This window comes from Sphaerodactylus townsendi, linkage group LG02, assembly GCF_021028975.2.
Source record: "Sphaerodactylus townsendi isolate TG3544 linkage group LG02, MPM_Stown_v2.3, whole genome shotgun sequence".
NCBI lineage: Eukaryota > Metazoa > Chordata > Lepidosauria > Squamata > Sphaerodactylidae > Sphaerodactylus > Sphaerodactylus townsendi.
In genome coordinates this window covers 35718079-35740100 of record NC_059426.1, presented here as the reverse complement: position 1 = coordinate 35740100, position 22022 = coordinate 35718079, and the positions used below count along the sequence as shown (strand labels likewise).

General features: G+C 42.4%; 1 protein-coding gene across 1 annotated transcript in view; it reads right to left on the bottom strand.

The window, feature by feature from the left end:
• Nucleotides 1–22022, bottom strand: part of DPP4 (dipeptidyl peptidase 4) — a 73761-nt gene that overhangs the window by 30893 nt on the left and 20846 nt on the right. The window contains exons 6-15 of the mRNA XM_048486461.1: nucleotides 20481–20533; nucleotides 20316–20385; nucleotides 18275–18395; nucleotides 16162–16322; nucleotides 12513–12616; nucleotides 7926–8061; nucleotides 7792–7836; nucleotides 3806–3910; nucleotides 3649–3716; nucleotides 1713–1766 (exon numbers count right to left, since the gene is read on the bottom strand). Of these exons, the coding sequence (XP_048342418.1) occupies nucleotides 1713–1766; nucleotides 3649–3716; nucleotides 3806–3910; nucleotides 7792–7836; nucleotides 7926–8061; nucleotides 12513–12616; nucleotides 16162–16322; nucleotides 18275–18395; nucleotides 20316–20385; nucleotides 20481–20533 (917 nt within the window). The remainder of the gene's footprint in view (nucleotides 1–1712; nucleotides 1767–3648; nucleotides 3717–3805; nucleotides 3911–7791; nucleotides 7837–7925; nucleotides 8062–12512; nucleotides 12617–16161; nucleotides 16323–18274; nucleotides 18396–20315; nucleotides 20386–20480; nucleotides 20534–22022) is intronic.

Here is a 22022-nt window from a genome sequence, read left to right as displayed (position 1 = left end):
TGTGAAAGTGGTTTGAAAACGCATTATTTTGCGTGCGTGGAAGGGGCCTATGAGAAACATACAGCAGCATCAGCAATAAAGTGCCCTCAAATCTCACCCACTTATGGCACCCCTCACGGAGTTTTAAAGTCAAGAGATGAGCAGAGGTGGTTTGCTATGGTCTTCTTCTGCACGCCAACCTTGGTTTGCCTCTAACGAAGGTCAACCATGCTCAGCTTTCAAACTCTGAAGACATGAAATGTCCTCATAAACAAAGGCTATCAAACTTTTCCCCATTTCCTGCCATACAAAACACTTTCCTAAGAGGAATCCTGGAAGGGAAGACAGCATGGTATAGCCCAGTCTAATCAGATCTGAGAAGCTAAGCAGGATCGGTACTTGGAAGGGAGATAGCCAAGGAAAATTCTGCAGAGGTAATAAATGGCAGTGCTTCTCACTTCCCTTTAAAGTCCCTTGTTGGGGCTACCATCAGTCAGCTGTGACTGTAAGAGACTTTACATGCACACATGAGGAATCCTATTCAGCTACCATAAAGGTAAACTGGACATACTGCACAGTCACACCAAACCCAGTTCTCAGAGACAATCTACTATTTCCCAAGTCACACCACACTGTCAACTCAATATGGGAAGGACTGTTGATTGGTGGTAGAAGGCAGAACTGGGGCAAGGAGGCTATCCCAGTCAGGCAGCAGAAACAGGGTGGTGAGGCGCTCAGATCGAGGCCAGCTCCCTGGGTTCTTAAAGGGCCATGTGCAAAAGAAGCGGAGCCAGTAGTATTGGTTTGCCCCCACCCGGCGGATTTTCTTAGAAGAAAAAGGCAAACTCCAGCTCGCTTTTAGTAAAAGAGAGCTGTGGCGAATATGGGTGAGGAAGTGGGTACGTGGTGGTTGGATGTGAGGGAGGGCAGAGTGAGGTGTGTGAGGATAAGCTGGATGTGGATGAGAGTATGTGTGTTGTGTGGTAGTAGTGGGTGAGGCAGAGAGAGTGAAAGTTACCTGCGTGTGAGAGGGGGAACCCCACCTGACATATCACACAGCAAAGTGTGTATGTGTTTCACTACCAGTATTACCTATTTACTGTTTTCACTGCTCATCTCTGCCCATCTGCGAGAACATTCTAAGGGCATCCCAACCCCTCAGGCCACAGACATGCTGAACGAACATTCTAAGGGTGACAGTTAAACACAGCCAGCTTCATGGCTTGGTATGCCAGGAAAAAGACGTTTTACCTGGCTCAGGTATGGACTTTTGGCAATTTGAAGGTCCAATTACCTGCCCGCAACAGGGAGGAACGTCATGTGAAAATTTGGAAGCAATCTGTCCAGCTGTTTTGGCGTTAGGGCATGACTAACAAAGTCACTGTTAGCTTTTTTATATGTATGCATGTATGCATGTATGCATGTATGTATATAAAATGTATGTATGTATATATATATGTATTTACTATATATATAGTAAGTTGTTACATTTATACACAAGTATGTGTATGCACTATTTTAATACTATAATATATACCTTGCAATTATATATACAGCTCTATTGTATTGTTTTGTATAGATTGGCTACCTGTTGCTCCTTTGCTACTTTAGAAGTTTTGCATAAAATTTAAGGGGGTTTAATGCTAAAAATGCTACTTTATTACTAATTAACCTTTAAAAAAAACTTTTGTTTTCATGAGGCACAGCACAAACATGGATAAAAGCCAGCTTACTTATAAAGATTTCGTCCACCTGGCTTGCCTTCAAATGCATTACTGATGAAATATCTGTAAAGTAAACAAATAAATTATATAATTTCATAATCATTTTTTCAAAACAGATTTCCCAAGGGGATCTACAAAACATAAAAGGTTGGATCCCCCTGATCATTTCTGTGCATGCAATGCAGGATTTTTGCTGATCTCCCCCCACAGGACTTCCTTTTGTTACCGGGGGAGGGGGGGAGGGCGGAACTGAGGGGTGGTCCCCTGTATTTTGGCTGCAGAAGAAAGAAGGTAAGTATTTTGGCTGCAGAAGAAAGGGGTAACCAGAGAAGTCATTTTCTACTCATCAGTACAGATTTTCTGCTGCAGCCAAATCAAAATATTCAAAAGCACAACAAGAGGTTTAAGAAAAAGGCTACAAAACAAGCTGGCACAAACATGATGCTGCAACAATACTTTAAATACCAACAGAAGCAAACATAAATTCAACAAGGCTTAATATCAGAAGATTATTATTCACCACAGCTAGCAGTAAATTTCAGCACGGTTAATGCTTAAAAGCAAAGGGAGGGGGAATGTGCATGGGAAAGGAAAACCACATAACTGTGGGTCAGAGATGGAAAAATACGAAGTAAACACTGAGCTGATTAAATCATTCAGTGGTCCATGTTTTGAGAGCAATATTTATTAAGAACTTTTTCAGTTCAGTCTCTGGTCATCTTAAAATCTGTAGTTTTCAAATTGTAGTGGTTTTTTCTATAACTTCTTTTTCTTGTTTGGGAAGATTCAGTGTGATTATTTTCGTTTTGGGTGTGTTTATTTTGAAGCCCACTAAATTAGAAAATAGATAGGATAATTTAACAAGATATGTGATGTTTTACATACAGTAAATGTATTACTATACGGGGAAAAAGGATTAATGGGAATAATTGTACACTTGTAAAATTTGTAAATGTATTTTGAAATTATTTGAATAAAAACTAATTTTTTAAACAAATCTGTGGTTTTCTGTTTATGAAACTCACACATCACTTTTCAAAGATACCAGCTCAAACCAAAGAACCCATGTCAATAAAGACTTTTTTTAATCAAACAGATGCCAATCAGACTTAGATTCCATTCGTTTTAGTTGTACAGAGGCCAGAGAGGTTTTCTTTTGAGAAATGCGCTGATTTGTCATATCTAACAGACACAGCAGCTGTCAGTTTCAATACCAGTCCCTGCTAGGCCAAATGGAAGAGATAGGATTAGGAGGACTGACAAAAGAATGGTGGTGACACATACAGATGGGCATCGGTCTCTTGCGCTATCTTTTCATCCATTCACAGTTTATCAGTGCGGCATAAAACCAGTCGTTTGAGAATTTCGCAATTCGAAACCCAGAGGACCACAAAAGACAAGGCAGTTTCGGCCTCTCTGCAGTTGTGAGATATTTATTTTTTCCCCACTCTTTCTTCCTTAGCCCAATTCCAGCTTGGGAAATTCCTGCAGATTTGTGGGTAAGGGCTCAGAAAGGGCCAATATGCTAAATGGCGATGCCATGGTATAGAGCAGTGGTGGCGAACCTTTGGCACTCCAGATGTTATGGACTACAATTCCCATCATCCCCTCCCAGCATGGCCAATTGGTCTATCTTTCAAAGGTGTCGTCGTCTCTGGAGGAACTGATCTCTGTAGTCATAAGAGCATAAGAACAAGCCAGCTGGATCAGACCGGAGTCCATCTAGTCCAGCTCTCTGCTACTCGCAGTGGCCCACCAGGTGCCTTTGGGAGCTCACCTGCAGGATGTGAAAGCAATGGCCTTCTGCAGCTGTTGCTCCCGAGCACCTGGACTGTTAAGGCATTTGCAATCCAGAGATGGACTGTAATTCTGAGAAGCCTAGGCCCAGCCCAGGTGATTTAAAATTAACTGTGATCTAAAATTAAATTATTTATGAAATACTCACACAGAGTTATTAGTTACAGCAGCTATGTCAATTACCTCCCATTTTCCTCTTGTAATACGTTTCGGTACCTATAATAATAAATAAGTGTAGATAGAAGGTGAGTGTATACAATTCCATGGCAGAAGAACCTTGCTGTATTCATCTACTTATAACTTACTCCTGTGCTGTTGATATAGTGGATGTGCTTATAGCCTTCTTCATCACTGAAAACTTTGTAATAGCTGGTCTTGTCAGATGCAAAGTAAGGATCAGAAGGCTGAAACTGTTGGGGAAACAATCAAATAGTTACATAGATGTGGTGCTTACTATAAGCTTAAGCAACATCCAAAGTATTTATACTGATAGTTTTATAACCCTAGTATCAAGGGTGTGGAATCATGCAGTATAGCTTGATCTCTTCAGATCTCAGAAGCCAAGCAGGATGGACTGGGAGACCACCAAGGAAGACTCTGTAGAAGAAGCCAAAGGCAAACCTAAAAGCAGAGCTGAGTCTGTGAACAGTGGAATTCTATAATTTGGCTGTTTGAAGAATAATTTCACTCAGACTTGTTACTTATAAAAGAAATAGACTTTCTCAAATGTAAGAGAACTGCATACGAAAGGCGACGTAAAGGGTTCTAGCTATATATCTAAGTTAGGCTAGACAGAAATTACAGAACACATGACCAGCCCTCAGGGTGGACAAACGAAGAGAGAGAAGAGAGAGGGAGTTCCAAAAAGAAATACCCTCTAGGAGTAGCATTCTGGGTATCAATGTGACAGCAGCAGGAGTGGAGAAAGGAAAGGTCAGAGAGCATCCTATCTACCTATATACTAACTCTCTACTGCCCCTCCCTGCAGCTCCAAAGCTTGTGCTAGCATTAAATGACATCACACAGTCCATTCCTTCCAACAAAACCACCTCTGCTTCTCAATGGCCTTGAAAACCTCATGGAGTCACCATGGTCAATTCCCCACTGGAATTTTAAAATAGTTTAAACCAAGTTTTTTTAAAAAACTGCACCTTTTAATCGGGGTTTCAACCTCCCCACGTCAGATTAATTCTGCAAAGAGATGCAGGGCTACGTGGAGTTCCATGAATCCAGCACTCCCCACAACAAATTGATCTCCTTTTTTTTCTCCCCCCTGATTGGCTGGCGTGCTGTGCTGGGGCGGTCACCTAAGTGCCCGGTGACAGCTGATTGGTTGTCATGATTTACGTCACACTCCAGGGCAGGAAATGAGTGAGGATTAGTCCCCCACTCCTCCCCTCTAAGCTGGGAAGAAGCGTGGTAAAGGAAAAAGTTGTAACTCCAACGAGGTACGGCAAAAATGTGGCATAAGGGGGGAGACAAGTGACAGAACCGGGAAGAAACCCCCTTCGTCGCTCAAGCAGTGAGGAGGCATGCCTGAAACCTCTTTTTTTCACGTGAGTACCAAGCGATTAATTGTGAGTGGGGATTCGACCCATAAGTCTGCTGCGACTTGTTGGCACTTCAAACAGACAGATCAGGAAAATGTGGTACCGCTTTAGCTCTGTAGGAAAATCTGGTTTGATTCCTCATGAGGCATCACATACTTTTGAAAACACAAAACATTGTTCATATATTGGGGGGGGGGGGTTATAAGTTCAGCAAATTAACAACCTCACCTGACACCCACCATTTGACTTCTTGCTGCCTAACGACTGCCCTTCTGGTGGTAGAATTTCAGTCACTTTATAAGGCTAAACACAGAACATCTATCTGCTTCTGAAAAACGAGAATTAACTGGCTGAACTGGAAAGAGGATGAACTTGTAACTGGATAGTCTTGCCTCAGTATGTCCTCATTGAACCAGACAGCCATTTGTTTTGATTGTATGATTGTGTGATCTCCAGGTTTACATTTTTATAGGTCCTCCTGGTTAATGCATTCTGCATGCACATGAAATAATTATTCCCTTCTGCTAGGTGAAGATTCCTCACCTAGCAATAATTCTGCTATACTGGACAGTTTCAATAGAAAAACGCCGTTCATTTCTAATACAAGAGCAAAAAAGACCACTACTCATAAATCAAAGAAATCTCTCCCTTCTTGGAGAGTTCAAAATACAAACTCTCATTTTTTTTTCATCCGCTTTTCTCTTTTACATAATTGTTCACAGTCTGCTCAGCACATTGCTCACTGAGAGCTTCATGCTGTAGAAACAAAATGTGTTAGCAGAAAAGGTCTTCCATTTCTTATCAAGTTTGACAGCAGGTGGGATTATCCGCCATCTTTGTAAAACAGATTTGTATTCCCTGCTGTTTCACTCTTCACTTGGTTTCTCAATTTTTTGTCAAAAAAAATCAGGACACTGAAGGTGTGAAGAAGGTAGCACTTTACGCAACTTCACCGTCTCACGCTCCCAGAGAGGTTAACTGGGCACTTGGGACCACACCTTTGGCAATCACTTTCTCTCTTGTTCGAACAACAGGACTGTGACAATGTTGTTACAAGTTTGTCTTCACTTCAGTCTTATGAACAGGTTTGTCGCTACAGCCTTGCCTACCGTCACACCTGACAAGTGACCAGAGACCTTAAGAAGAGGGCTTAATGGTTCTAAATGGGGTGAGTACGAAAACCTGTTATTTTGCTTTGGATATTTTTAAACTGCAAAACTGAAACACCAAAAGTTAAATCAGCATATTTGCGGGTTAGAAATCAAGGTCTCAAAAATGTCCACATATAGTTTTGCTCTTTAAAAGTACGGAAAGAACCTAGAGAGTTGTGGGCGAGAAACCCATGAAAATCTCCAATCAGCCTTAAAGCTCACAGTCTGCCTCCAGACGGGTTTCTCAAACAAACCTACCTTCCAGAGTTGCTGGGAGGAAAAAGCTCCTTAAAGTAACATTGGAATGTGATAAATAAAATGAGGGCAAGTGGAATGTCTGCACACCTCCTTCCTTATGCCTAGTTGATTAGCTATGTTCATAAGGTCTAATTCTTCTTTTAAAATAAAAACAAAATGGCTGTTGAATGAGCTGAATGAAGGGACAGTATGCGGCTGCCATTCTGAAGAAAATAAGGGACAGAAAATGGTATTAAATCTGAGACGTTCAGCATGATAAGGTACATAAAACAGAAGAACGTGATAGTGGGAGCAAGCAATAATTATACCAAATCACAGTTAAGCTAATTGGTATAAAGCCATATGAAAACATTTTTCAGCTGACAGACAGCTTTTGGTACTGCCAAGAGCCAGGCTAGTATACAGAGATAATAACAGCCTCTTCTTTCTCAGGAAACAGTGTTATTTAAAAAAAAACGTTGCTGCAAGCAGTTGGTACTGGCCCATATATGTACTCCCAATGAAGACCGTTGAAAGAAACATTTGACATGATCTGAAATATTCATTTTAGGAGCCAGGGACAAAGGTAAGAAGACTCTGTATATGTGGGGAAATCATTCCTCAGTAACCCCCATACTAGTGAGTTCCACCCCATCCTAGTGGTCATGAGAGGAGACTCAGAAGACTTGCATGAGTTTGGCTCCATTTTGGCTGCTTTCACAATCTCGTCAGGATGCCTATTGCTCCGTCACATCACCTCAACCAGGAACAAAAAAACTGAAGCTACACTTTAGGCTACAATAATATTCCAATATCCAGCAATCACCATGCAAAACGTGCCACACATTTAATATATGTATATAAATAGTGCAATTAAACTTGTGAATGGACCATGAATCAAGGAAGATACGACAGCACTCCAGAAATTAGTCCCATATATAAACATCCAAGTAGGGCAGGAAGTCAGCCAGCAATGGAAGAAACAAGTACCAGTGTTTCCCCGAAAATAAGACAGGGTCTTATATTAATTTTTGCGCCAAAAGATGCATTAGGGCTTATTTTCAGGGGATGTTTTATTTATTTTTTTTCCATGATTTTGCACCCCCCACGTGACCAGATCAGCTGCACCGGGGAATCTGTAACTAGGGCTTGTTTTTGGAGTAGGGCTTATATTTCAAGCATCTTCCAAAAATCATTCTAGGACTTATTTTCAGGATAGGTCTTATTTTCTGGGGGAAAGGATATCTACTTCCTTCTTCCACCCCCTCCTGATGTGCTTCACAAAGGATGAGGTCAACATAACACAAAACTATAGAGCAACATGATGTTTGATCCTTTGAATGTAATACTTACTCTGCCAATCCAACCAGTTTTACTTTCTTCCACAAGCTGTTTTCCCTGAAAGGGATAGAAAACAGAATATTGTCTCTGTTATACTAGGTTTCTACCAATCAATTCCCAAGGTTTAGGGCCCCTTGAATACTTACTTGTGGACACTGCCATGTTGCATTCTCTCTAGAGTAGTCACAGATTGCAAGAACAGAAAAATTCTGAATCCTTCTGAGCCACTGCAGACAGATTCTTTCATCGGTCACCCAAGTTATGACACTGAGGTAGTGATCCCTAGAAATAAAGAGTGGATCACAATTTATAATCCATTGAATAGTGCAGCTATCAATAGCAGTTACAATGCTTTCTATATATTATTTGGTCATCTGATAATGCTTACACTACATGCGCTCCACAGAGTAACAAATTACAGATTTTTATTAGAGCCCTAGATGGTCACATATAGACTGGAGAAGTCAATACACGGCTGAAAGTGTTTCTTTTTCAAAGCAGTGAATCACCCAAATGAGTAAGCTGTTTACCTCTTCAGCCAGGTGACTGAATTTCAAAATTCTTCTACTTGTGTGCATGCCTCTCTCTCTCTCTCTCTCTCTCTCTCTCTCTCTCTCTCTCTCTCTCTCCCCCCCGCCCCCATCTTTGGGAACACCAACTGTACATAGTACAGACAAACACAGGCTGTTTCCTGGCAGACATTAGCACTGCCCTTTGCTATAATTGTTCCAATCTATAAAAATGGAAATAGAAAGAACCTATCTAGCTATAGACCAGTTGTTCTTCTTTCATTAACTCAGAAATTATATGCTGCACGGTTTCAACAAAAGCGTAAATAATGGGTTTTCAAGGAAGGGTTAATTGGGCCAGAGCACGTGAGTTTTATGGCTGGGAGGTCCACCATAGATCACTGTGCAGTTCCCTATAATCTAGTGAGGAAATATATTTCATATCCAAGTGATTGTTTATATGCGGCTTTTATGGATCCTCAGGCAACATTTGATTTGACCCAATGTAAATAACTATGGGAGAAATTGGAAAAGCTGGCTATAAACCCGAAATTACTCTGACTGATTTACCAGTTACAAGAATCTACTTCAGCTTAGGTGAAGTATACCAGAGAAAGTCACTTTTCAAGGGCTTCCCTGACACATAAAGGGGTTAGACAATGTGCTTGTTGACACCTGTGTTGTTTAATTTATATTTATCTGATATGGTGACCTCTTTGAATAAAATTAATTCACATGCTTCTATATTGTCAAACTTCCTAACATTTATTCTCCTTTATGCTGAGGTTCCTGTTTCGTGTGCCAAGACACCTGTGGGGCTGCAACAATTAGTAAAAGGCTTTGCTGATTGTTGCTGACAAGAGAGACTTGCTGTTTATTATGATTATTGCAGACAAGAGAGACTTACTGTTAATTATGATTATTGCAAACAAGAGAGACATACTGTTAATCATAATTAACAGTAAGTCTCCCCCCAAATTTGATTGGAAACTAGAGAACAAGTTTTAGAGCAGGTAAATTTTAGAGCAAGTAAAGCTGGGTGTTATTTGAGTGTTATTTCCAACCAAATCTGCCAATGGAAGGTCCATCTTTAAGATGTGCAAAAAAGAAGCCCTGGGCATCCCATGGCTGTGATTTGATTACTCTTTAGTAAAGATGGGCAATTTCAGCACTTATGGTATACAACTCTAAAGCAGATGCTATACGGAGCTCCAGTATGGATACAGACCTGCCAGAAATTACAAGATTATATCTTAATAAAAATGTTTACATAAGATCACTGAGATCCCAAGTTGTATAGAAGAAACTATACTATGATTAGAACAGAGAGTTCACCTTTTTCAATCACAAGCCTGATCTACTCCATTTTGCATGTGGTTGGAAGTGGTCTTTGATAAGACTAGTTATCTTTCCTTGAGGGAGCATTCTTAAGTAAGTCCTGAAGGTCATTGGTCACGTAAGCTGCTCAAATGTTGATTTTAAGCTGTTTGTAGAAACTGGATCTCTTGAATTCTTATGACAGAGTATCCAGAGTTTAAAGACAAAGGTAGGACCATGTACAAGGGCCAGGTCATTACTGACCCATGGGGTGATGCCACATCACAACTTTTACTAGGAAGATTAAGTTTACTAGGAAGACTATGTCTCTCTACGTTTACAGGGTAGGTTGCCATTGCCTTCCCCAGTCAACTATACGTTACCCCCAGCAAGTTGGGCATTCATTTTATCAACCCTGGAAAGATGGAAGGTTGACTCAACCTTGAGCCACCTACCTGAAACCAACTTCCATTGGGATTAAATTTCTGTTGTGTGCAGAGCTTTGACTGCAATAATACAGAGTTTTGCTTCCCCCTTTCTTAAAGTTTGTCATAAGCAAGGGCCTTTCCTGAATATTTAAAATATTTAACCATTCAACAACACAGAAGAATGTTTAGGTTTAGAGCAAATGTGATACTCTTTGATCTGAGATTGATTCACTCTTGATCCTCCTTGATCTGAGATTGCAAATGCCTTAGCAGACCAGGTGCTCGGGAGCAGCAGCAGCAGCAGCAGCAGGCCACTGCTTTCACATCCTGCATGTGAGCTCCCAAAGGCTTCTGGTGGGCCACTGTGAGTAGCAGAGAGCTGGACTAGATGGACTCTGGTCTGATCCAGCAAGGCTCTTTCTTATGTTCTTAAGTTCTTATGATACCTTCTCAGTTAATGGATGGTTGCTATAAGAAGCTTCCTTATTCAAATAGATTAAGTTTGTGCCAATCAGGGTGAATTTACACATTGGAGCTCGTCTTTTGGGATGTGCGTCTTATTCAGATATAAGAGAATTATGGATTTTGCTGCTTCTTCAAGGGAGGGCAAATTCACTGGAGAGAAACACAGGTCCTAGCAGGTATCAAACACAAGGCCACTTGGGCTTTTGCAAAAGTGAAAGTCGGACTATTAGGATTATTTGTAGCTTTATTAGAGTGATACTGTTCAAGGCCATTGGAATGAACAAATAGTTTCATTCAAGATAAGGCTAGCTTTTCCTTGTCTTCCTGATTGCAGCATGGGGAGGAGAGTTTCCTTTAAAAGGGCGAGGAACAGTGGTGGGATTCAAATAATTTAACAACCGGTTCTGGTGGTGGGATTCAAATAATTTAACAACTGGTTGTTTACAAGCACCATTTTAACAACCATTTCTGCCGAAGTGGTGTGAACCTGCTGAATCCCACCACTGGCGAGGAAGACTGTTCAGAGCAACTGATTTCCACAAACCTCATTTCCTGCCTTAGTATCAAACATTTACACAAGCATTGTAATTAAAATGTTTTGCGTTCTTTCTTCCATGCTTAAATGCAACCATGCCATCTTAAATGAATTTAATTTTAAACCAGGATTCTTATATTCTGCTCCATGTGACAAAGGAGCAATTAGAAATATGTACAAGCTCAGTAAAAAATGGTACATATTCAGGCTTATTGGTATCAGCTTAATATGCTATTAGCCAATAGACTAAAATTCAAATTAGAGGAAATCAGTACTGGAAATCTTTTGAGACAAAATAATGTCATAATCCTGAGAAATGCATTGGTTCACAGAGTGCCTCTAATTTGCTGTAATAGGAGTAGGTACCATTCCCCCCCCCCCCCCGGCATGTTTCATACTCAAGTGTAATAGTTCCAGAAACATTCAAAAAAGCTTTCAAAAGCCAAATTCCCATACCGTTTTTTAAAGGAATTAATTTGTTTTAGGTCTACTAAACCTAGATGCAAAAAATCCCAGCTGCCTCCAAACTTCACGTGGGTCTCGGAAGCAGCAGGTGGCGCAGAACTAAACACATGCCACCTGCTGCCTCCAAGACCCATATGGAGTTCAGAGGTGGTGGTGCAGAACTGAATGCTGAACCTGGCCAGGCTGAGCCCAGCATTCAACTCTGTACCACCACCTCCAAAGCCCGTGGGAAGTTGAGAGGTAGTGGGGTTGGACCCAGTCAGATCAAGCCCAGCGTTCAACTCTGCTCTGTCTCAAAGGTCCACGTGGTCTTTGGATGCAGCAGTGCAGAGCTGAATGATGGGCCTAGCTACCCAACAGGTAAGTGAAGGGGAGAGGAAGAAGGAAAGGGTTTCCCCATCTTTTAAAATGGCAACATGTCCAAAGCAGCCCCCTAAATGCCATATTTTGCAATCCACTCTTCAGAGCCCTTAAAATCACCACCAGTTTTTTTGTTTGGTTTTGCCAAATACACACCCCAGAAGAGGTGTAGCTCCAGGGGGGACACACGAAGCACTGAGCGTGCGCCCCTGTGAGGGTGTAGCGAGGGCATTCTGGGGGTGTTCCAGGGTGGGATGGGGATGTTCCAGGGCGGGACAGGGGCGGAGAACGCACCAGTGCACCAGGCGCTTTCCCCCCCTGCTACACCTCTGTCCCCCAGTAAAGTATAATTCCAACTTGATACATTTTGAAAGGAGCACAGAACACACATGAAGTTGACTTATGCTGAATCAAACCAGTGGTCTATCAAAGTAGGTATGGTGAACATGCAATAACTCTCCCGGGTCTCAATTGGACACTTGAGCATCACCTCCTACCTGATCCTTTTAACTGGAGATGCAAGGAAAGAAAACGCTGTGCCACCCTAACACGCTTATAAACCAACCTTTGCCAGGAAAAAAACCCAGGTCCTATCTTTCCAAGAAAAGTTACACAATTACCTGCAAAAAGAACAAATTTAATATTTGGACCCACCCTGAAAGTATTTCAGCTGGTGCAGAAATTTCTGTGGACCTGATGCTGGCAAGAGATTCAGTATCCACTACAAATAGCCTTACAGTTGGATTTGTAGCACCTGCCTAGAGAAAATCAAAAGATATCACAGCACGATGAAGTCTATAACAGTACACAATAATTTTCAAAATAAGAGTTCTTCACTGAAAGCAAAATGTAGAACAGAAGAATATTTTTTAACAGTGAACATACTTAATTGGGGGAAGGCACAGGCCTTGAGGCAACAGTTGTACACAGAATCAGGACTGGCATTTAGTTTTATTCATAAAGTAATGCAGCAATTTTCTGTGGGAGAAGGCAATCCATTCAGACACTATTATCAAGCAATGATGATTTGCAGAAAATAATGTCTGTGGATGACTGCACTTCCAAAAGAAAATCATACTCAAAACTACAGTTCTTCTTTTTACACAGTGATTCTGTCAACAGAAACAGCCAATATAGAAAAGAAATGCTAGGCAGCTGGAACAAGGAGAAAGTTTCCTGAAGCAGGGTGTGGGGGAGAAGGGGAATAAAGAAGGCATAGTTCTGCTAATGACAAAAAGTGTGGAGGATCATGAATGTGGTATCCTATCCAGTTTTTCCGTTTCAGTGACCTTTATCCATTGATTAGCTATGTTTCTCTCTGGACATTACTTGTTGTGGGGAGGGAGAATGAGCATGGACACTCCCATCACATGTTCATCCCATGCAGACAGCTCAGTGGTTGCATGGAGGAAGGAGGTGTGGCATGTCCACTCACTTCCACTCCCTCTTTTAAGCAGTGAGTCAACACACAGGTGAGTCACCCACGCTAGGTCCTTAGTGAGAAAGGAGAGCTACCAGCAACAAAAATCCATAAATAAAATTGTGGCAAGCAAATTGGGGCTACTTTGCACATCACATTTTTTATTCATAAAGATCATTTCTGTACATGAAAATGCTCATGAAAATGCTCACACATTTGAAAAGCAGTGCTAATACATGTAGCAAACTATACCTTTTTGCCTCCAAGTATTTCAGTATACTCACGGTGTCTAAAAACCTACCAAACATCTAAAGGGTTAATCTGCACACACACACACAGGTGCACAAAGCAACAGAAAAGCAGAGAATCCCGGCAAGCCGCCTTGTAAGAGTAGATGTATGTTTTAGAACAGATGGTCAATTGTGCTGACATGTTCAAAGAATACAAAATAACCAGAGGTGGGATCCAGCAGGTTCTCACAGGTTCCCGAGAGTAGGTTACTAATTATTTGTGTGTGCCGAGAGGGGGTTACTAATTGGTGATTTTGCCACGTGATTTTTGCCTTAGTTACACCCCTCCTCTCAGCAGTAGCGCGCAGAACTTGAAGCAGTCTAGCAGGAGGTGCACCGGCGTGCGTGGCAGCCTGCGCCTACGTGCATTCGTTTCCCGCCCAAGGACCAGCACAGTGGCTGTGTCCTTGCCACAGCCCTGCCCAGGAATGCTCCGTCCCGGAATGCCCAACCACGCCCCATTGGCGCTACGCCACAGTTTGAATCCCACCACCATGGGAACCTGTTACTAAAATCTTTGGATCCCACCACTGAAAATAACGATCCAAATTAATTAAACGTGTATCCTGGGGCGCTTACTTCAGTTACTGTTGCAACTTTGTTCTATGCAGCAAATCTCATAAAACATTCCATAACTCTTTCTGGGTAGGTTTTTCAAAGGTAAGCCTGACTCCCCCTCTTCTCAAATAGCACATGCTAAAAAGCTGCATGTACAACTCACAAATAACTAACTTAAAGCAGACATAAACAAAAATCAAAGTGGTCATGTTTAAAATAGCCAATTCCGATGAATCATCAGAAGCCCAGAAAGATTTTTTAGTTGTATAAAGCAGTTTCATCTTTCTCCCTCTGAAAAATTAGCAGGGCAATATGGCATAGAGGTTCAACCACCAGAGAATCTTATTATGGCTTGGATCCAGACTAAATTTTCCCCTAACAGAAGGGTTGGGGTAACTTCTACCCTCTACTGCTGCAGACCATGTCAGCCCTAAGAGTCCCCTGTCCATCTCCAGGACTTCAGGAAAATCAGTGGGCTGGTGGGAAATGTTCTCTTCCACTGACACAAAACTGAGTCTGGATGTAACCCTAAGAGTAAGTTGTACTGCACTAATTCTGATTTACTTCCAAGAAAACCAGAGAGCCCTGTGGTAATCTACAGTCCAAGCTCAGCTCATGACCTGAGTTCAATCCTGACGTAAGTCGGTCTTGGATAGCTGGATAAAAGTTCACTCAAATTTCTGTTCTTTCCAGGAAGATAAAATGAATATCCAGCTTGCTGGGGATAAAGTGCAGATGACTGGGGAAGGCAACGGCAAACCATTTCATAAACATAGTCTGCCCAGTAAACACTGTGATGTAACATTACCCCATGGGCCAGTAATTACCTGCTAGCACAGGGGAACTACCTTTACCTTTATCTTTAGACCAGGTTAGGACCTTTACCTTTAGACCAGGTTAGGACCTTTATCTTTATCTTTAGACCAGGTTAGGACCTTTACCTTTATCTTAAGGCCAGGTTAGGACCTTTACCTTTAGACCAGGTTAGGACCTTTACCTTTAGACCAGGTTAGGATCTTTACCTTTAGACCAGGTTAGGACCTTTACCTTTATCTTTAGACCAGGTTAGGTCCCCTAGCAAGTTTGCAATTACAAACTTGTCTGCTTTGAAAATGGTTATTGAAAAGTAATATATCCATTCAGTGCGTCATTACACACTGTTTGATATTTCCCAATAAAAGGAGTAACAGTTAACCTAGTGCCAGCGACCTTTTGGTCCCATGTACTGAAAAATAATACAGCTTCTACCTATGAGAATGTTGATGGGCTGGAAAGGAAAGAGCAAGAAGGGGGCAAGGGCTGTGCTCAGCCAGACACTCTGGAAAGATGTCAAGATTCAGTGGCTTTACCAGCATCTCAGAGGCCCACCTTGGCTCCCAGCTGGCAGCTGCATGGGTTCAAGACACAATGAGGAGCATAAGCCACGTCTATCACCTTCTCCACATTGCTGGCTTCAGTTTCTCTGGTTAATGTGCTGTTTGGCAGCCATCTTGGAGACAGCCTACCCATCCTTGACCTAATCTCTCATCAATAAAATAAATACAGTGAAATACCTCCCCTCTCTTTAATAAGGACAATGAATGCCCTGGACCACCTATAGGAGATAAAAGCTTTTCCTCTTCCAATGATCAAACTGATGTATTTCTCTAAATTGTCAACACATGCCAATGAAGAGCCCGATTTGAGTCCAATAGCACCTTGGAGGCCAATAAGATTTCCAGGGCTCGAGTTTCCCTTCACCAATGAGGTTTTGCCTTTACAAGGTAGTCCCCGTTCCATTTCTTCCCTAGCGACCAACCATTTCAGACAAAACCTCTGAGGGAAAGATTCCAAAGCCTTAAACAGCACTTATTTTCTGTTTCCCTAGAGATAATAGAATATTTGAATGCTGCCAGATGCTATTGACTTAAGTCACAATAATCACAGCAAGCTGTTGAGGAGAGACAGACAATATTTTCGTTAGCAGCAACTGATTTTATGTGACTATTCTCTAAACCAAACTGCTCAGCAACTATGTTTAATAAATAACACAGACCTTAGGATATGGTATTCTTATGGTCTTTGGATACTGCAGTGTGTCTTCTGAATAAAACGAATACTCAATATCAGGAACTCCGGTATCGTTAATCTCCGCATATGCTAAAAAACTGCCATTTGGAGACCACCACAGAGCAGCAGGGGTGCCAAACATTTCCTCTGAAAGAGATGTAAATGTGTTCTTTTGAAGCAATCGTTGCTAAGTTGGCATTTGCTTTTGAAACATTGTTCTTAATCATTTATATACAATTTTAGATGAAAGTTTAGCTACTGACATTCCGATCTAATTGCCCTGTTTTGGGGACTAGTACAGACAAACTGAAATCCCCCCAAACTGCCTTTTTTATGGCAGAGCTGGCTTTCACTACAACCACAAATTCAGGTTCTCTAACGTGTCAAACGTTCAACTCAAACAACCCAAGAAGTTGCAAAGGAGCTATGATAATTAATTGTTCCTGCGCCCAAATGCATTCCTTTCTAACAAGGCAAAGTCTAATGGGAAGAAGCAAACTGTATTCCAGCCAAATATATTGGCTTGGGGCCCTATGACGTTGATCCTCTCGTGATTCTCTCTGGCTGCTGCAGAGGTTTCCTCCATTGAGACACTCACTCTGCAGCTAACATGACAACATGCATAAAATCTCTTTGAAAGACGTGGAAATGCTAGCAGCAGAGAAGCAAGCACTGTACTGGAGGAAGGCCTCTACTGCAGCAAACAGTGTCTTCTACACAGGAACAAGGGTTTCAAAAGCATAGCCGCACGGCTTCCACATGCCAAGTTTCCCCATAGTTTCCCTTCCCCAGTCCCCCACCTGGGTCACCATGGGTTTTGCAATTTTCTAAAATTGCGCTGAGCTCAATACTTTTGGGAAGAGTGGAGTTTTTCCAGTCTCCCTACAGCACCATAGTGAAGGCATGCACCCCTTGGGATTTCATGTTCTAGGACCCAAGTCATTCTCTTATAGAAAATCTAGATATCAGTATCGTATTTGACTTAGTCAGCAAACCCTAAGTTATATACCAGCAGCACCCAAGAGTCAAGTGTGGGCAAAAGTGTGGGTTGATGAGGGACAGCGAACCCTTCGCTCCCACCCGATGCTTACCTCCCTGCAACATCTTCTGCCGAATACAAATATCTCAGCCATTTTCCAGAATCGGAACCTTGCTGAGAAAATTAGTATCAAAGAGCAACCTGTTGACAGGTAAGCAGTAGGTAGGAAAGGATTTACCATTTCCTGCCAATCCCTCACCCCCCCTTTCTGCCATCTACTGCTCTTTAGACTATCCCACCTTCACACTCTATGTATGACTGGGACAAGCCCAGTTTAGACAGTTGGATCTCTGCCATCATATTTTGTATAGTCTTGGAGAGACAGAACATTAAACAGAACATCTGTGCCATAGAATTATATCCAGCAATGGTGATAGAAATTTGCCACTACAGACAAATGGCCACACCAAATTACCACGGGGTATTTTATGCCCTCCAAATGAACAGGCATGCTTAAAAAACATTTCTTGAATCAACACAGCTTGCGCAGATGTTCTGTTATTATCACCCAAGGGGGCTTCTTCATTTCTTCTTGCATTCTCACACCCTGAACTCTGAGTACCTCCCAAAATCTTGTACATGAGAGGTTTCTCAACGTCTTCCATTAAAAGACAGCATTATTTAATTATTTCAATCATTCACGGATCACTTCCCTTTTTACCAACGCGAGGAATCCCTATACGCATGGAACCTGACCCTGGTTCACAACACAGGGCAATAAAGTGCCCAAAATAAAGACTCCTTTCAAACAGAAAACTGGCATAGTAAGCAGCGATATCTTTCCCTCTTGCATTAAGAGTTTTAAGGCAAAGAACTGGAATTCAGAACTGGAATATGCACCGGCACCCTCAAGTGGTGCATTCCTCTCTAGCACATTAGCATTCTACCAATATAGTGCTGCTTCATTTTCCTGTATATACAACCCAGGCCTCAGTGAATATATCAGAGTCACTGAATTTCAGTTATCAAGTAGAAGGAAATCATGTTGCCCTTAAGATGACAGGAAGTGGCTAACTTCTCTATTGGGAGGTGATAAGGTTAATTACCACTTGACAATTACCTTCATAAACCCAGTCTGATATTCCATTAAAAATTGTGTTTTCTTTCCCATTTGTGGTGATCTGAACTCCAGGTGTGGCTGGCGTTTCTTTGACATAAACATTGTTATTCCAAACATAGGCCTGTCATTAAAAAAAATCAAAATAATTGTCATTATGGCAGTTGTATGCCATCAAGTCGCAACGATTTACAAGGAGCGTTCTTGGGCTTTCTGAGGCAAAAGATGAGCAGGGGTGATTTGCCATTGCCTCCCTCTACACAGCAATCCTGGTCTTCCATGAGAGGCTCCCACCCAGGTATTAACCATGGCCAACCATACTTAGCTTCCAAGTTCTGACAAACTCGAGCTAGTCAAGCTGCTATAAGGGCTGTTTTTATGTTGCATTACTAAAGATTCTAAACCCAAATATGAGATTTCACAGATTCCATTTTCCTGCTGCAGCCCTGCATGCTAAACCTCGGCATTGTAATTGGAAACGATCCAGCACCGAGCACATGAACCCTGCTACCTGAACCAGGTAACACTGTTGACCATCCAATAAATGATTATTCATTCCAAGTGCAGCTTCATACCGCCTGTAGGACATGCTGGAGTCTGGTTTCTTTGCACTGCTGGTGCAATACTTGAAGAGAATGGCTACCAATTATGGCTACCAATCTTGATCCTCTTTGATCTGAGATCCTCTTTGATCTGAGATTGCAAATGCCTTAACAGACCAGGTGATCGGGAGCAACAGCCGCAGAAGGCCATTGCGTTCACATCCTACATGTGAGCTCCCAAAGGCACCTGGTGGGCCACTGCGAGTAGCAGAGAGCTGGACTAGATGGACTTTGGTCTGATCCAGCTGGCTTGTTCTTATGTTCTTATGTTCTTAGAAGTTTGTGTGGGTCCTGCACATGCCCTCCAGGCAAATTTAATTTCCTACATTGTACACTGCAGCCACATGAAAAGGAAGTGCAATTCAGTGGTACTTCTTCTCCCCATGTACAACACGCAGAGGTTTCACTGATTTCTGGACAGTGGATTAAACTGCTGTCTTTAACTCATTGTTCTCACCAATTGCTGAAAGAACTTTGATTTAACTAATTTAAATGCAAAGCTGCCTCCTCAGAGGCAGAGCTACCAGGGGGCTAAGGGAGTGCGCGTTGCACCGGGTGCATGCCTGGGAGCGGGCGGAAAATTGCCCCCGCCCCCCATAGTGCTCCCCTCCTGCCCCCCGTGGTGCCACCCCCCACACACACTTACCTTCGTGAAACAGTGCAGGCTGGAGAAGCGGCCTGTACCCTTCAGGCTGAAAACGGCCTGATGGCCACAGGGCCTGTTCCCCCAGGCCTTTCCATCAAACCAGCCAGATGTTTCCCAATTATCTCCCCTGAGCCTCCCGTGGGAGAAACAATAAGTCTCACCATCTGTTTTTTTTAAGCTGGACTGTTTTAAATGGTTTTATGATTTGTTTTAATTGATTTTTATTTATAAATTTTGTATGAATTTTTATGTATGATTTTAGACCTTATGCCATTGTAAGCCGCCTGAGCCCTTGCCGGGGGGTGGGGGTGGGGGGAGATAGGGCAAGGTACAATATAAAAATAAATAAATAAAAATACTCAGCCTACTCTCTGCCTACACAACAAATAGTGGAAAATTATCATGGAGTTTCCTTCCTAATGTATTGTCATTGTACACATGAACAATGACCTCAAACACTTTACCAGAAAATTTTTATCACAAACATAAAATTCCCTTAGAGCAACCGAGAACCATTAAAAATCAATGAGCACTGGAGTGTTGTGGCCGTGTTCCAGTAGCATTTTCTCCTGACATTTCGCCTGCATCTGTGGCTGACATCTTCAGATGATCTTCAGATGATCCACAGATGCAGGTGAAACATCAGGAAAAAATGCTACTGGAACATGGCCATACAGCCCGGAAACCCCACAACACTCCAGTGATTCCAGCCGTGAAAGCCTTTGACAAAAAATTAATGAGCATTTTACCATTGACCTGCATAGCACGTGAACTGGGGTCTGTAACTTCCACTCACCAGTTTGTGACCAACGGGCGTCCAGGATATGTGCTGGATATCCTTAGGAAGTGAGTTATTTATTATGGCACTAGAAAGGAAAGAAAACAGGAAAAAAACAAAGTCAGCATAAGATAATCTACATGGTTACTACAATGTTTTTGATAAGACAGAAACGCTACTAACCTGTTTTCCAAATCATAGATGTAATATGATGCATTATATGAGTGACGCCATACCTGCAAGAGAAAAGTGTTTACAGAAGGAAATCTCACATATGGACCAGTCAGAAGACACTGGCAATTGCTCACAGCCTAGACCAGAGTCAGGGTTTTGCTGCTCTTAAAACAAGTGGCTGAAAGTATATTTTGTCAACTCAGTCTTTTCATGCAGCAGCCACTGCAATTGTCTCTGACAGTACTGGAGTGCATGAACTGGATCGTGGCCAGAGTACAAGATTCAGACCCCTTCCACACATGCAGAATAATGCACTTTCAATCCACTTTCACAATTGTTTGAAAGTGGATTTTGCTATTCCGCTCAGTAAAACCCAGCTTCAAAGTGCACTGAAAGTGAATTGAAAGTGAATTATTCAGCATGTGCGGAAGGGGCCTCAGAGATGCTAGACTTTTTATCGTGAGAATGCTATGATGATATATTTGCTAATGCCATAGCTAAATATGTCCTAAAAACTGCAAAAAATGAGGGTGGGGCAAAGACACCAGCAGTGGTAGTGTAAGAAGATAAGCATGTAGAACACCCCTGTGTGGAGGCTCCATCTCTGCTCCAAATGCCTCTGTATTCGCAATGGTTATGAAAGAAAAGTAAGAACTCCTCTCAGTATGGAGCAACTTAGCCACGCAACACTTTTTTCTCCCTTCATTTAAAACAGAGATTTATTTTCTTAAGGACTATATATTTTGATTAACTCTTGAATAAAAATCTGGGAGGACCACCAGAGGCCAGAAAAAAAAAGTCTGCTGCTGCTAACCTTATTTAATAATTCATGGCTTATTGCTTTCCTCTTTATCTTAAGCATTTTTAGCATCTTTCTTTTTGAATGCCCCCTTGCTGCCTTCATGCTGAAACATGAGCTGTATAGGAATTCTCTGGGTGAAATATACAAATTCAAATCAGTGTTTCCACCTAAACCTTTTGGTTTTCTTAGGCTGTTTCCACACAGGCAGAATACAGCGCCCCAGGGATGCTAAAAACTGTGTCCCTGGGGAGGAGTTCGCACGGCTGGCACTGCTGCAGTGCAGGAGTGCCAGCCTCGCCACTCCCAAGCGGTACAAAGACGCACCTTTTGGACGTTGCTCCCTGAGCGAGGTTTTTCGGAAGCCTTCCACCCGCTGCCATGCGAACGGCAGCAGGTAGAAGCCGGCATTTACCCCAAACGGCTCCTTACTATCTGCTGTCTTCCAGCGCTCTGTGGAGGCGACGGGACACGCCTCCTGGCCTCTGTCGCTGCAGCCGTCATGTCCCCTGGCCTCCAAAGAGCTCTGGAGGACAGCAGAAGGTGAGGAGCTGTTTGGGGATAGTGCAGCCTGTGTGAAGGCTGCGCCATTGGCGCCGCTTTCGGTGGGACCATCCATACGAACGGTCCCGGGTGGGGGGGTGCATCGGCATGAACTATGCCGACACCCCCCCGCTCAGCGGCCGTGAAGAAAGGGCCTTAGCTAGGATTAAGTCATTCTTACGCAAAAGAATAAACAAGTTCCAAGAGGT